This window comes from Chanos chanos, chromosome 12 (genome assembly GCF_902362185.1).
Source record: "Chanos chanos chromosome 12, fChaCha1.1, whole genome shotgun sequence".
Classification (NCBI taxonomy): domain Eukaryota; kingdom Metazoa; phylum Chordata; class Actinopteri; order Gonorynchiformes; family Chanidae; genus Chanos; species Chanos chanos.
Genome location: NC_044506.1, coordinates 7,172,343 through 7,186,950, shown reverse-complemented (window position 1 = coordinate 7,186,950; position 14,608 = coordinate 7,172,343). Strand labels below are relative to the sequence as shown.

At 40.2% G+C, this 14,608-nt stretch overlaps 1 protein-coding gene across 1 annotated transcript in view; it reads left to right on the top strand.

Moving 5' to 3' along the window:
* col22a1 (collagen, type XXII, alpha 1) overlaps positions 1 to 8,314 on the top strand; it is a 49,916-nt gene extending 41,602 nt beyond the window's left edge. The window contains exons 44-64 of the mRNA XM_030789557.1: positions 181 to 216; positions 448 to 561; positions 1,542 to 1,595; positions 2,213 to 2,266; positions 2,459 to 2,512; positions 2,776 to 2,829; positions 3,003 to 3,056; positions 3,191 to 3,244; positions 3,662 to 3,715; positions 3,848 to 3,892; positions 4,039 to 4,092; positions 4,225 to 4,278; positions 4,536 to 4,589; positions 5,135 to 5,206; positions 5,408 to 5,443; positions 5,537 to 5,581; positions 5,969 to 6,148; positions 6,425 to 6,491; positions 6,601 to 6,783; positions 7,096 to 7,173; positions 8,127 to 8,314. Of these exons, the coding sequence (XP_030645417.1) occupies positions 181 to 216; positions 448 to 561; positions 1,542 to 1,595; positions 2,213 to 2,266; positions 2,459 to 2,512; positions 2,776 to 2,829; positions 3,003 to 3,056; positions 3,191 to 3,244; positions 3,662 to 3,715; positions 3,848 to 3,892; positions 4,039 to 4,092; positions 4,225 to 4,278; positions 4,536 to 4,589; positions 5,135 to 5,206; positions 5,408 to 5,443; positions 5,537 to 5,581; positions 5,969 to 6,148; positions 6,425 to 6,491; positions 6,601 to 6,783; positions 7,096 to 7,173; positions 8,127 to 8,314 (1,584 nt within the window). The remainder of the gene's footprint in view (positions 1 to 180; positions 217 to 447; positions 562 to 1,541; positions 1,596 to 2,212; positions 2,267 to 2,458; positions 2,513 to 2,775; positions 2,830 to 3,002; positions 3,057 to 3,190; positions 3,245 to 3,661; positions 3,716 to 3,847; positions 3,893 to 4,038; positions 4,093 to 4,224; positions 4,279 to 4,535; positions 4,590 to 5,134; positions 5,207 to 5,407; positions 5,444 to 5,536; positions 5,582 to 5,968; positions 6,149 to 6,424; positions 6,492 to 6,600; positions 6,784 to 7,095; positions 7,174 to 8,126) is intronic.
* Positions 8,315 to 14,608: the final 6,294 nt, after the last annotated feature.

The following is a 14,608-nucleotide window of genomic DNA, read 5'->3' as shown; positions in this document are numbered from 1 at the left end:
TTTGGTATCATTTCTATCAGGTGTAAGTAAACCTGGCTACCAGACTGCGTCATCGTAATACCAGTTTCAAAAGAACAGTTAATGTGGTCACAGGGTCTGTGTTTTATAGGTCTATGCCTTATATTTGAGAGATGATGGGTAAACATTTTTCTGTCATTACACTTGCTATGTTTGTTTTAGGGAAAACCTGCTGACCTGTCACAGCTGGACCTGAAGGTAGGAGAACCCCACGCGTCACCACATCCGAAGAGTGTTACACTGGCCAACATTTAATTAGTCAGCTGACTAATCAATCAACTGAATAACCAATCACAAAGTACATGAAACAATCAGCCAAGGAATTGGCTAAAAAAAGGAAAAAAAAATAGTACATTTCATTCAAAGACACTGAAATGTAAATAAATTCATGATTGTCTTAGACTAAATGTAACCAAACCGCACTTTTAGGGCGTGTGTAAGGACTGCCCCCCGGGTCCTGCTGGCCCCCCCGGAATGCCAGGAGCCCCAGGTGATAAAGGAGTACCGGGCTCCCCAGGGAAGAACGGCCAGGATGGCTATCAGGTGAGTCTGATTGGAACAGGGGCAACTGGATTTCGGCACTGGGATCTGTGTCATGACCACTGTGAGGGAGAGTTCCGGCATGCCTGCGTCCCAGTGGGCCCTGTTCTAATCCCAGTTCTTCTCTCTTCTCTCTTTGTGCTGTTTGTGTGAAAATTAGTGTCTGAGGTGAGAGACTCATTTGGAAGCTGTAAATTAACTATGTACAGCTTATCCCTAAAAAAAGTGTTTTAATTGGTGGCAGACAACGGCAAAGCTGAAAAAAATACTGAGAAATTCATTCATAACAATGTACCTCAGGCTCGGGGACAAAAACAAAACAAAACAAACAAAAAAACCCTAATAATCTTGTGGGTGTAATATCTTCTACTAAAATTGATTGTTTCCTGCACTTTGGAACAGCTATGTCCAGAAGCAAAGACTCCCAAAAAAATCAGTGAATCGCTCAAAACCCTGTGAATAGTTATATTTTGGGCCACGGGAGTGAAAGTCTCTGTTACACAGTTCCGTCTCTAGTTCCTAACAGCAGTGGAGCTGAACAGTCTCTGTAATAGCTTTTGTGAAGTATGAAAAGATTGCAGTCTTTCTCTGTGGGCCTAACTGTCATACAGGTATAAAAGGCTCTGGTTGCCCTCTTAACCTGCCAATGGAACAGTCTCTGAGGGGGAGTTGTGATCTAACTACAATGCTGTATACCACTCTCTCTTTGTGCTTGTTTGTGTTTGTGTGTATGTGTGTGTGTGTGAGTGTTCTAGTATGTGTGTGTGTATGCATGTGTGTGTCTGTATGTGTGCATGTGTTTGTATTGTGAGAACCGAGCTCTCTTGCAAGCACAAGAATATTGAAAAAATACCCACCTGTCACTTTCTGTTGTCAGTCCTTGGTCAAATTAAATCGAAGTCAATGGAAAGTTCTCACTTCATGCAAAAATGCTAATGTGTGTGTGTGTGTGTGTGTGTGTATGTGTGTGTGTCTCACAACAGGGTCAACCAGGGCCAACTGGACCCCCAGGACCACCTGGAGCTGACGGAGCAAAGGTTGGTCAGAACTCTTATGCACATATATCATTCTTCCTTTCCTCTGCACTCAGCTATCGTCCATAACTGAGTAACACATCACCGAAGCAAACTGAATACAAACTAAATACAAACTAAATACAAAAGAAAAAAAAAAAGATCGAACATATTGAACCAACATGACTTGGACTGATCTTTAGGCTGGGTACACTCAGTTGGCAAACTATAGAAGAGTGTCAGCTACTTGAATCATTGAATGGTGAAATCAAGTCACAGTCATAGGCCCATTTCTACTTTCCATGTTATACATTTGTCTCCATTTATTTTCCCTTCAATCCCCCCTGTCCAACCCTATCAAAACTGACCTGCCATGACAACAGCATCTGTGTATAATCCTCAAAATCAGAGGCAATGAATCAAATAAAAATGAGGACAAGAATCCTAAAATTTCCTGGGTTATATTCAGATCTTAAAGGGAAACCTTAAAGTGTCCATCTTTACCCCACCTGCTATTTGTACATCTAGCGCCCCCTATTGGAGCTCCAGAATGATCGCTAGTAGAAAGCAAGACTGGCAAAACATTGAATCTATAGCTGGTCTCTTGTTGTGACTTCCTAATGTATGTCATTTCCTCATAGGGGGTGAAAGGTGACAGAGGTCCTCAGGGGGCACCGGGGGACAAAGGTGAAAAGGTAGGTCACCTACACAAGTCAACCAATCAGTATTTTATAATTTGCTAAACAATATGTGTCAATAAATTTTCAAATATGAAATTTCTCTCTAATACTGAAGTCATTAAAACATACTGTAAACTCCAAGACGTTTTGAAAGGAAAAAAAAGGCTATCTTTTATAGTTTAATGATGCATCTCTGTCTGTCTCTAGGGTGTTCCTGGACCTCCTGGTTTCCCTGGTGCTGCAGGAGTCATGGGCCAACCTGTGAGTTTCTCCTAGGGCAATTAGCAGACTGATTTATCAACTGTTGTTCGACCATTCACTTTAGATATCTTTACTCATTTTTAGTTAGATTTCTCACTGTTTGGTATCCATCTCTTAATGGCAACTTTCTATATACACCCGCTAAACACTGACTGACAGACACTTATGGAGATCTTCTCAAAATTCCTCAGGCTTGACTCATTATTTTAGGACTGGTGAGTGCACTGTGCTTTAATCCGTATCTTTTATTTTGAAATTCACAGGGTACAGATGGTAACCCAGGACCTATGGGCCCTCCAGGACCCCCAGGAGAAAAAGTGAGAAAGTGCTCAACACCTTATATTGATGCTTTTTCCCCTTTTTTCAATGTTGTAATGTTTAGCTATTCATTTCTGTTTCTGTTCTCAAACACATCGCTAGTCTAGTCTCCAATATTTGTATATCTAATATTTATGTAACTATCTGTCATGTTTGTGCTTGTCTTTAACAGGGTAAAGAGGGTTTGAAGGGAATCCAGGGACCTCCTGGTCTTCCAGGCTTGATGGTGAGTCATAAGTAAACTTCATCATTTTTTTTTTTTTTTTGCAATCATGAACAACTAGACCAAAAAATAAAGCCAAAAGCTGACTGTTAACTCAGCCCAGCTGAACTCATATTTCTGTTTGATCCAATCTGAAGGGAGCTCCTGGTAAAACTGGCAAAGATGGACGCCCGGGAGAACCAGGAGAACCAGTAAGTATTCATATGATAGCAGTCTCTTTATCAGTGATACTGCTAACACTGATTCTGAAACACTGGAAACAATGCAGCTCCACTGACAATACACACATGTTCGCTCAGATTCAATGGGCAGTCTTTTTATTGTATGGATGAGTTAGAGTTTGGATAATGCACACCGATCTATGTGACATGAATGTGGCATGTATAATTATTACATTGGCATTAAACAAGGAACTAATTCTGACACAACTGGGTCAACTGAGGGGTATGCTTTCACCACAGTTCCTAGCATTGTAATTCAGTAGCGAAGCGCAGTTTGGCCCCTGTAAGGAGAATAGTACAACATGGACTGCTGAGACACGTAGTCCCTCGAAACAGTACATTTTGTGGGAGGCTTATGATTAATGTGGACGTTTTCTTTATTCTCAGGGTAAACAAGGTGAACCAGGACCACCAGGCAGAGATGGGCTCAGAGGACTTCCAGTAAGTAATCAAATGATAGATTCAGGGCGGAGCTCATTTGAAGCCTCCGCCCTCAAGGACTTTTCAAAGTTAGTGCTCTATATGTAGTAGTGCAAATCTGTATCTATATAAATATTGTTTTATTTAATTCAGGGTTTCAAGGGCCACAGAGGAGAGCCCGGACCACCAGGGTCAAAGGTAACTGCATATCATATCTTCAATATATTCATCATCCCGCGGTTTTCTGCATAGTCCTCTCAGTACAAAATTCTGTGTTTTGAATGAAATCAGCTGGCTGGTATTTTAATGAGAGTTATTTAACCAGTGACATCACTTCCTTTCAGGGAGAGGATGGAAAGGATGGTCCACCAGGGCGTGAGGGCAATCCCGGTAAAGATGTAAGTTATTCTACAGTCAACGCGCAAAGGATTATTCAAATGAACAGACAAAACTCTTAGTAATAAAGTTGTTTTCTTGTTCAATGCAGTCATTTTTGTTTGTTTGTTTGTTTGTTTGTTGTTTGTTTTCAGGGTATTGCTGGGCCACCAGGACCTGAGGGTATGAGGGGACCAAGAGGCGAGTCGGTGAGATGAGATGCTTGCACAGTAGTATCACTAAATTAAAACACATAAGAATTATCGCTAAATCAAGTAAAACTCTCGATGGTCTTGTAGTGGAAGCTTGTGTTTTATATATGTATATGTACATGTATATATATATATGTGTGTGTGTGTGTGTGTGTGTGTGTATACACACGTATATGTATGATATATGTGTGTGTGTGTGTGTGTGTGTATGTATATGACTGCAACTGTGGTTTTATTTGTCTATTTGTCTTTAGGGTAAACCAGGTGAGCCTGGTTCTGCAGGGAAACCAGGTGCTGCTGGCTCTCCGGTGAGTTATCTCAGACCTATAGCCATTTCTGAGGCAAGTCATTGGACCCACACACTATAAAATGGTACATTCCTGTAAACATAACCTAGAAAAGCTAGCCTCAGCCCTCCATAACCTTTTGTCAAACCTTAATTTTAATAACACAATGCTCATTACTGTGTTCAGGTCAGCTGTTAGAGATGGTGTCCAATGGCCCAGTTTAAGAGCCTTAGTTCACATTTAAGCTGCCAAAGCTAGCGACCAGCTTGTTTTTCAGCCAGAGGACTACATAGAGTGGTACACTTATTGAACATAAGGAGATAAGACTGACCTATTTTCAGATATCCTTCATACTTGTAAATATGAATAATAATCCACTGCAGCAGGTCTCTGTCTCCTTTAGTGAGCGCGATCTTTATGAGGTTTTTATACACTCCCAATAGCATGGTTCATCAGACTCTTAATGGTAATCTGACTCAATCCTCCATAATGAGTTATCCAGTCTGGATTGGGTTTAGCCATGTGAATCCCACAGTAAATGCTGTTATTTTTCCCATGTAATTCAGGGTCTTCCGGGAGTGAAGGGAGAAACAGGGAGTCCTGGATTACCAGGCTTCAGCGGTCCTAAGGGACCTCCGGTGAGTGGAGATTTCTGTTCCGTTTTTGACGTGAATGCTATCTCTAATGTTTCAGCTTCGTCTGCTTGTCTTACTCAAACAATTCAAGTCCTGCATGGCCCCTATAATCTCCCTCCCTTTGATGTCTTGTAATGTATCCTTCAATGAAAGTCAAAATCATTATTATGTTCTATTCCACTTTTTTTTGTTTACTTTTCCCAGGGTCCGCCTGGTCCTTTTGGCCCAGAAGGCAAACAAGTAAGTAACAACAACAAAAACAGACAATGTACAATACATTGGTATTACTTCAGTTTTAGTAGTTTTACAATTATTTTTCTCTTTCTCTCATAGGGTATGCCAGGACATCCCGGGGACCGTGGAGCAAAGGGAGAGAAGGTACATTCACAGACAGATTTTTTTTTTACAGGGGTCATAATGTCAGAAAATACTAAAGATATTATATTTGCCATTGGCAGTGTCATGGAGCATAAACCAGAGGAGCTGTTTCGGTTATGAAATAAATCTCACGTCTGTTCTTTTAAATAATGTAATATGCCAGACTACATTTTAGTGACTTCAAATGAAACTTTGAGTCAATTCATTTCAGGTGGTGAAGCTGCATCCATATACATACCATTTCCATACCCATATCTACTCTCCATTGCACTGGAACGGTTTAATTTTCAAAGAAGAAACAACAGAAACAGAGACCGCACACTTGACTCAGCACCCCTGAAGCAATCTAAGGCAAACAGTTCACACTTGTCTGCTCTGTACTTTTAGGGTGATAATGGAATAAAAGGAGACAAAGGTCCAACAGGAGACCCTGGGATGCCCGGGAACCCCGGACCTCCAGGACGGAAGGGCCACACAGGGATGATGGGAATGTCAGGTCCCCCAGGAGAGATAGGCCCTCCTGGACCGCCTGGAACCCCAGGTCAGCCTGGCCTCCCAGGTATAAGGGTGAGTCCTAGGAAGATAAACTGCATCTACAGTGCCATTTTCACGTACCATATGAGGTTGTCCATGCTGTAAAGTTAGATCTTAGTGCTGCATGGTTTCAGACAGCAGAAATAATAGAGGTTCCCTATTGCCTAACATGGATCCCAGTACTGTCCTACCCCATTAAATCACATTTTCACTTACACATGCTGTACTTGATGTCAGAATGGTTTAGTGGGCAAAAAAAGCGTAACACAAGTGGTAGGTGCTGGCTCTAAAGCATTTTCCTCCCCTCAGGGAGAAACCCCATCTCTGGAGCAGATGCGAAGGCTCATTCAAGAAGAGCTTGCCAAACAGTTAGATGGTGAGTATTCATCTTGAGCTATTCCACACCTCAATGTTAATACCTTCAGTCCTCTTTATATCCATCAGTTTTGTCTTTCTGTGATTTTATTCTTTCATGACTTTTTCAGCCAAAATGGCCTACCTCATGGCTCAGATTCAGCCCACTCACGTAAAGAGTACCGCTGGACGACCCGGTCCACCAGGACCTCCTGGAAAGGATGGAATGCCAGGCAGACCCGGTCCACCTGGAGAACCTGGAATACCTGGCCAGAATGGGGCAGAGGGCCCAAGAGGTCCATTGGGCCCTAAAGGTAGAAAATCCAACACCACAGCATATGACCATAGCAATACACAACATATTTTTTATATATGATATTCATAGTTTTATATTCATTTTGTATTCTGTGACTGTATGTCTACTTTTAAGAGTTTTGTGTATTTATTTCTGGGAATCTTCAAAACAATGTGTAGTGTTTAGAATATTTTCCTTTGCCTTCAGCTCTACAGCACTGCCCCAAGAGTTTGTAAGATCTTTATCTAATCTTGTCTTCAGTCTGCTATTTGTTTTATTGATTAATCTCATGCTTGTAATTTAACTCCTGTGATTATACTGTGATCTCCAGGTGAAAGAGGAGGTCGGGGAGAGAAAGGTGAAGCTGGCGTCGGACAAACCGGTCCTCCTGGTCCTCCTGGCCCCATCGGTAATACCTCCAACAGAGTGCATTATGAACCTTGTATTTTGAGTGTGTTGCAGGGCATTGAACAGGCCCTAAACACATACCCTTAAAAAACCTCAGTAGAGAGAGCACATACCATGATCTGAAGTTCTAAAACATTTTTTTTTTCAGGTAAAATTACAAACTATTGTTGCAAGAGTGAAATGCATATAACAGATGCTAAATTATGAGAAGTACAATGTGATTAGAAATTTAAAACTCAGAAAAATAGTCACGTGTTAGAAGCACTCCAGAGTTTCCAGTGCTGTATCAGCTGCGATATCAATACCATATACTACACTGCCTGGCCAAAAAAAAAAAAAAGTCGCACACTAATATTTTGTTGGACCACCTTCAGTTTTGATTACAGCACGCATTCACGGTGGCATTGTTTCAACAACCTTATGCAATGTCTCAACATTTGTTTCCGTCCAGAGTTGCATTAATTTTTGACCGAGATCTTGTATTGACGACGGGAGAGTTGAACCACTCTGTAAAGTCTTCTCCAACACATCCCAAAGATTTTTAATGATGTTAAGGTTAGGACTCTATGGTGACCAATTCATGTGTGAAAATGATTCCTCATGCTCCCTGAACCACTCTTTCACAATTTGAGCCCAATGAATCTTGGCATTGTCGTCCTGGAATACGCCTGCGCCTTCAGGGAAAAAAAATATATATATATTGATGGGAGAACCTGGTCATTCAATACATTCAGATACTCAGATAACTTCATTCTATCGCCACATAAGGTTATTGAGCCTAGATCTGAAGCAACTGAAGCAACCCCAGATCATAACACTCCTTCCAGAGGCTCAAAGTCCAAACGGTGAATTTTTGGGCCAGGCAGTGTTTATTTAAACAGTACTGTAGGAGATGTGACAGCATTCTAAAAACTGAGACTCATGCTTGGTCATTTGGTCTTTTCCACTGTACAGGTCCAGCCGGTATGCCAGGCTATGGGAAAGATGGTCTTCCCGGGTCAGCAGGTGCCCAAGGTGAGCCTGGACACCCTGGGCCCCATGGTCAACCAGGACCCCCTGGACCTCCAGGACAGTGTGACCCCTCTCAGTGTGCTTACTACGCCAGTTTGGCATCACGACCCACAAATGTCAAGGGCACTTAGGTTCTCTCTTACGGCATACCTGGGTCAGCACCTATTTATGAACTTGGAGTTTCAGTGAACCGAGAACATTTCCTTTCTAGATCAGGAGAAACCACCATAAGGAGAGGTGGATGGGTTTGTGTGTGTGTGTCCTGCCGGTCAGATTTTTTTCTGTAACTTTTTTGAGGGGGGCAGGGGGGCAGGTAGGGTGGGGACATCGTGTGGAAAGCTATAAGAGAGTGTCTTTTTTTTTTTCTCACTAGGATTTTTTTTTTTTTCTCGTTCGCAAATTTGCAAGGTTACATGTGCGACGGAACATCAACATCGCCAAGGAACAGTCTTTTATCACGTTTTGGATGAAGTCACAAAATTTATATTTGATAGGTCACAACACCCCTCCCAGCCCAGTCCTACATTTAGCTCTGCTCATCAATCAGTGGCAGGTGGAATCGATCCACTGATGGTAAGGTGTGCTGGAGTGGGCTGATTATGATCTACTCTGGGGAATTATCTGCTTGAATTGTATTGACAAGTAGAGAGGGGTGTACTGGTCCTCAGGGAAAACTGAAGGTGAGACCTAAATTTACATGTGGATAATTAGGTTTGTAGGGGGAGTACTCATGGATTTTTTTCCAACTGATTTTGTCTCGTCAGGGTTTTATAAATGATTAGGAAATCTTTACATACATGACAGCGACCATTTTTCTAGAATCAGTATAGAATTAGTACCAACAAGAAGATCATAAAGAGATCCCGTTGTTCGTAAACGACAATATGTCTATCCTACACTTACTTTTTGTTTGTTTGTTTGTTTCTCCCAAAAAAAAAAAAAAAAGATTAATTTCAACACATCCTGGCAACAGAAGCTTTCTTGAAAGAATCCAGGATTAGCTAATGAGGAACTAGCATGATCGCCTATGTCAGTAAAATCCTGGCTTCTCTTGTGGTGCATTCATCAAAAACATTCTGTCTTAGACCCTCCATCTTCGCTGTCCTCTGTGCTTGTTTTCTCATGCTCCTGACTGTGTGGTTTAAGCTCTCTCCCCTTCAATACATGAGTATGCTGGACAGCAAGACTGGGTGATCTTTTTTTTCTTTTTTAAATTTGTCGACACCAACACCAAATGAATGGCTATATTGAGCAGTCCAATCATTTGTGCTACAATAAATTGCAAGACTGTTTGATGGATCCTTCTGCTTCTTTCCATGTGAACCAATTAAAACCTTCCAGAGACAAGAAGGCAATTTCTGGATGCGCAAGAACCTGGCCGCAGCTCGGTCCCCAAGGACATCATTTCGTTTAAATTGTAAAGAACTGCAGAATGGGCATCACGGTTTGAATCAGCGATCCTGCAAAATGTTCACACCTTGTTTTGTCCTGACCTGTATGACGGACGATTAAGAAAAGAGACCCTGATTTGCTTGTTTCACAGCATGAAATAATTGGGCAGGAGAACAGTCTCACAGTCTCAATTGGCAAACATCTAAAACATGATTTAAAACAGCGACAACAAAAACAATACACATACTGCGTACATTTGTTGCCAACCTGCATGTGTTGTAATACAAGAAAAAGAGAGTGAAGAAAGTGATAGAACAAATCTTTCAATTTGATAAAAAAAGAGAGATTTATGATTTCTCCATTTGTCTATTTTGGGCCTAACCTCTGGCAACTGAGCCCTGTTTTTCTTTTCTAACTTTTTGTTTTTGTTTTTGTTTTTTTCACAATAATGAGCAAGATGAAATACTGTTGCATTTCTCTTGATCTCCGTTATGATCAGATTTTTGGGGGGTATTTCAACCATGCTATGTTTTAATAATTGTGATTTATTTCAGATGAATGATGAATGAAATTTATTCCTTCCTCGAGACAAAAAGTTCAAAAAGATAAAGAAAAAAAAAAAAAAAGAAGTTGTTCTGCCTGAATGTCTGTTGGAGTTCGGTTTGTCTTGTCCGTATCTTCAAAAGAAACTGTAACACCTTTTTTCAGGTCTTCGATGAGAAAATGTAAATGAGGGCTAATAATTCTCTGCACCAAAGTCAAAGGGATGCGTACAATTATAATGGTCTTAGTTCCCAAAAATAATCAAGTTTGACTTTTCTCCCCCTTTCATTTTTCTGCTTCATTAAAAAAAAAAAATTCTGTTGGTGCTATTAGTTCATGCAGATTATAAACTTTTGTTTGGCATTTTCCATATTTCATGAGACTGTTTTAACTACATGAAACACTTGACTGTATTTAGTTAGTTTGTTTGTTTGTTTCTTTTGATCAAGAGTTTCATTAAATTATTCTAATGAACCACCGGTACGTGCCATGTTAGACAAAGAACAAAACAAAACAAAACATAATTTATGCATGGTAAAGTCTACCTGTTTATAACTGATTATTTGGTGCTGAAATAAACAAAGTTAGGTGAATATGTATGTAATTATTGAATGGGGTATATATGATGTAATAAAGACTGAACCAATTCCATTTTATAGAAGATCCTCTCTCATTGTGAACCTTCTTGCTTGTTTTGAATTGGATTCTTGTGTGTTGCATTCTGTGGATTTTGACAGTTTTTCTGTAAGTGCAGATTGTACATAAATTCTGGTCTTATACCAAAAGTTATGGACCAAAGGAAAAAAGAAAAATCATCCAAACTTCATCAAAGATTAGTCACCTGTTTGTTGTTTTAGAATCTGTTCACATTCCAACAGAATGTTGAGTATTCAGTTTAGAATCCAACTGCCTGACCGCATTCTAACTGTGCTTAGTGCTCCACCTGTGAAGAAGATTCACACTTAAAGTACACACATACCATGAATAAGAGATGACTGCACTCTGAGTGAACTACCTACACCCCCATAATTACCACCAGCCCTCTGATCTGGGCTAGGAAAATTATTACCAAGATGTATCCTTTGGGGACACAGTAAACTTGATGATGAATTTGTTTAAAAAAAAAAGAGAGCTTTATAATTTTCATCTACAGAGGAATGCACTGGTACCATTAGCCACTTTTAAAAGGTCATATTTACAATGCAAACAAGTATTAGCCTAGAAATGGAAAGGATGTTGACTGTCGGTCTTCTGGCAATTGATATATGAAAGCATGAATAAAATTTAAAAAAAAAAAAATGTATTAGCCATGGATGCTGGTGCTACCTCTGTTCTTATTCTGCTTGATCTGAGTGCAGCATTTGACACGGTCGATCACACTATATTGTTAAAGCGCTTGGAAAACCAAATTGGCATTCGTGGCCTGGCGCTCTCTTGGTTCAAATCTTATCTCTCTGAGAGAAAGCATTGTGTCCACTATAATAATGTGATCTCTGAATACTGTGAGCTTAACTATGGTGTTCCTCAGGGATCAGTCCTTGGCCCTCTTCTATTCTCTATTTACATGCTCCCTTTGCTCTTATTAACAGATAAAATTTTACATGGGCTTGCGCCTTCCTACTTGTCTGGCTTAATTACACCCTATAACCCACCTTGCACCCTGCGCTCTCAAGATTCTGGATTATTAGTCATTCCAAGAGTTAAAAAGAAGTCCGCTGGCAACCGAGCCTTTTCCTACCGCTCTCCCTTCCTCTGGAATGGTTTACCTAAAGAAGTTAGAGAAGCAAACTCTCTCAATACCTTTAAAACAAGACTAAAGACTTATCTATTTTCTCGAATTTATGCATGATATAATTTTGATTTGACTTTGTTATAGACATGTAAAGCCCTTTGAGACTATAAATAGTGATATTGGGCTCTAGATAAATATTATTATTATTATTATTATTATTATTATCATTATTAATAAATGACAGGTCGACTAATCACAGGGGCTCAAATGAGTGTAACTGAAGATGACAGAATATGGGATTCAGATTTAGAACTTTGCCTTTTAAGTCTCATGTTAATTGTAATGATTCTGAAATAGTGGCGAATAACGGGAAATACTGTCATAAAAAAGCGACTGGTTTGGTTTTGGACTTGTCATGCATTCTTATCAGGATAAATAAGACTAAACAGGATCATGATTACATTCGTCTGGGAGAAACAGAAATGAAATTCAAAGAAAAAAACTAACTGGGGAAGGGACAAACGAGTGAACTTGCAGATGATTGTCAGTATCAATGCAAGTTTACCAAATGTTATCAAAGACGAAGGGAATAGCATTCATTCAAAACAAACTTTATCACAACTGTTTCTGTTTTTAATTTCTCTGAAGTTTTAATGTGCCAAATTAACAATGTCAAAATATGACAAACAGGTTTTTCATATTTTCAAAAATCTCAAAATTTAACAAAAAACCATCATTTGCATGATAATAAAACTAAATAACAACAACCAAAAAAAAAAAAAAAAAAATCCAACAAAAACCAAAATAAGAAAAAAAACCAAACCAAACTGCTAAACTGAACTCCATGACCTGTAACATTTTGGATTTGAGAGGTACCCAGTGGCTGATGTGGGACTGTTGGCCTAGAATTAGCTTAATTTCTGGTTCTGTGTTTGACATTGTTGTTAATCTTCACATTGCCTAAAAAGTTAATAACACATGCAAAAGGAAATGCATTGCTTTGGGTTCCTGTCTCAAAGCGGTCCATACATTGAGATACTGCAGGGTTTTTTTTGCTCATTTTTTTCTCACTCTCTTTTTGTCTCATTTTCTGCTTTTTCCTGTACAGTCTTTGATTGAGAATTCAGCTGAAAACTTGACATAACCAAATTCTCTGTGTTGATTTCCACTTCTCTACTGTATATACAAATCACAATTACCACCATCTGAAAATAAAGCATCCATGAAAATTAAAAAAAAAACCAACCAAACAAACAAAAAAACAAAAAACAAAACAACAACAACAAAAAAAAACATGATTTCACATTGGTGAAATGTCACTGTATGGATAGTTGTATCTGTTTCCCCTTGACACCTGTTGCTACGGAGACGTATGTGTTCTCCTCAGGTCCATCACAGTCAAATGGCTCCCCTCTCTTCCTGTCCGGCGACTACACTGACTCTGGTGAGGTTTACGTTAGGACGAGCTGTCTTCACGGGCCCTTGACACTGGTGCTCTTTTTCCCACTAACCAAGTAGAGAGGCTGAGGCCTTCCAAAACAGTTTGAGGGGTCACACAGCCCTGGGGCTCCAGTAGGCCCCCTTGGCCCAGGGGTTCCTGGGATGCCTGGGGACCCAGGTTCACCCCGGGCGCCATCTTTACCGTCCTTTCCAATACCGGGTATTCCAGGAGGTCCTACAAAACACACGTATTAGAGCGATATATATATATATATATATACCATATAGAAGGACAGAGCTTGTACTGCCTTAAACTATAATACAACCTACTGATGCAACTGAAAAATTCTGTCTCAAACATTCACAATTATGCTCACAGTTACACATTTTCTATACTTCATAGATCAGGTTTTTCCCAACACTGTGTAGTGGCTTGCATCCAGTATGAGTATGGTTTCTGAACACGCATACTGAGAATTGTAAAGTGTGTGTAAACTTTGATTTTCCTTTTCTGTATATCTATCCTTGGCATTAAGCCGCCACGACTGCATTAGTGAAATGATCTTCGTGTAGAGAGACTAGTCAGTATAAGTGTGCAGAAATGGGTGACAGAACCGTACCTTGGGGTCCTGGTTCTCCAGGGCTTCCGTTTATTCCAATGCCATTGTCTCCTTTTTCACCTTTCTCTCCAGGATCACCTACACACACACACACACACACACACACACTCTTGCAGTTAAACTGCCTTTTAATGGCATCTTACTTTGCTGGGGTGTAATTGTTGTTACTGGGACGATAGAAAAGCAATTACAGGAGCTGAGCAGAGAGCCTTTTCTCTCTCTCTCTCGCCTTCCTTTCCATTTCAGGCTCATTTACAAAATGCTCCTTCCCTCGACAACCCAGTGATAATTAACATCCCTTTGGACATGCTGCGTGCCATCCTTCACTTGCACAGACAAGACAGACAGTGTGGGATTCTCTGGAGTCGGAGGCTTTTTGCTGTTTGCAAACGTCTGTCACGCTTTATTGATGACCTCCGCTCATGTTTCACTAATGTTATTGTAGATTGGATTACCAAAGAGAGTCATAAAGAAACGCTTAAATGCAAAAGCTCTCGTGAAACGTTTTTTACAAAATGCACGATTTGCATGATAATTGTGCTGGATCTTTGACAAAGAGCATCTACAGCATTTGTGTGTGAGTGTGTGTGTGTGTATGTGTGTGTGTGTGTGTGTGTGTATGTGCGTGTGTGTGAGTGTGTGAGTGTGTGTGTGTGTGTGTGAGTGTGTGTACATGCGCTCTGGCTAGGCTCTGTGAG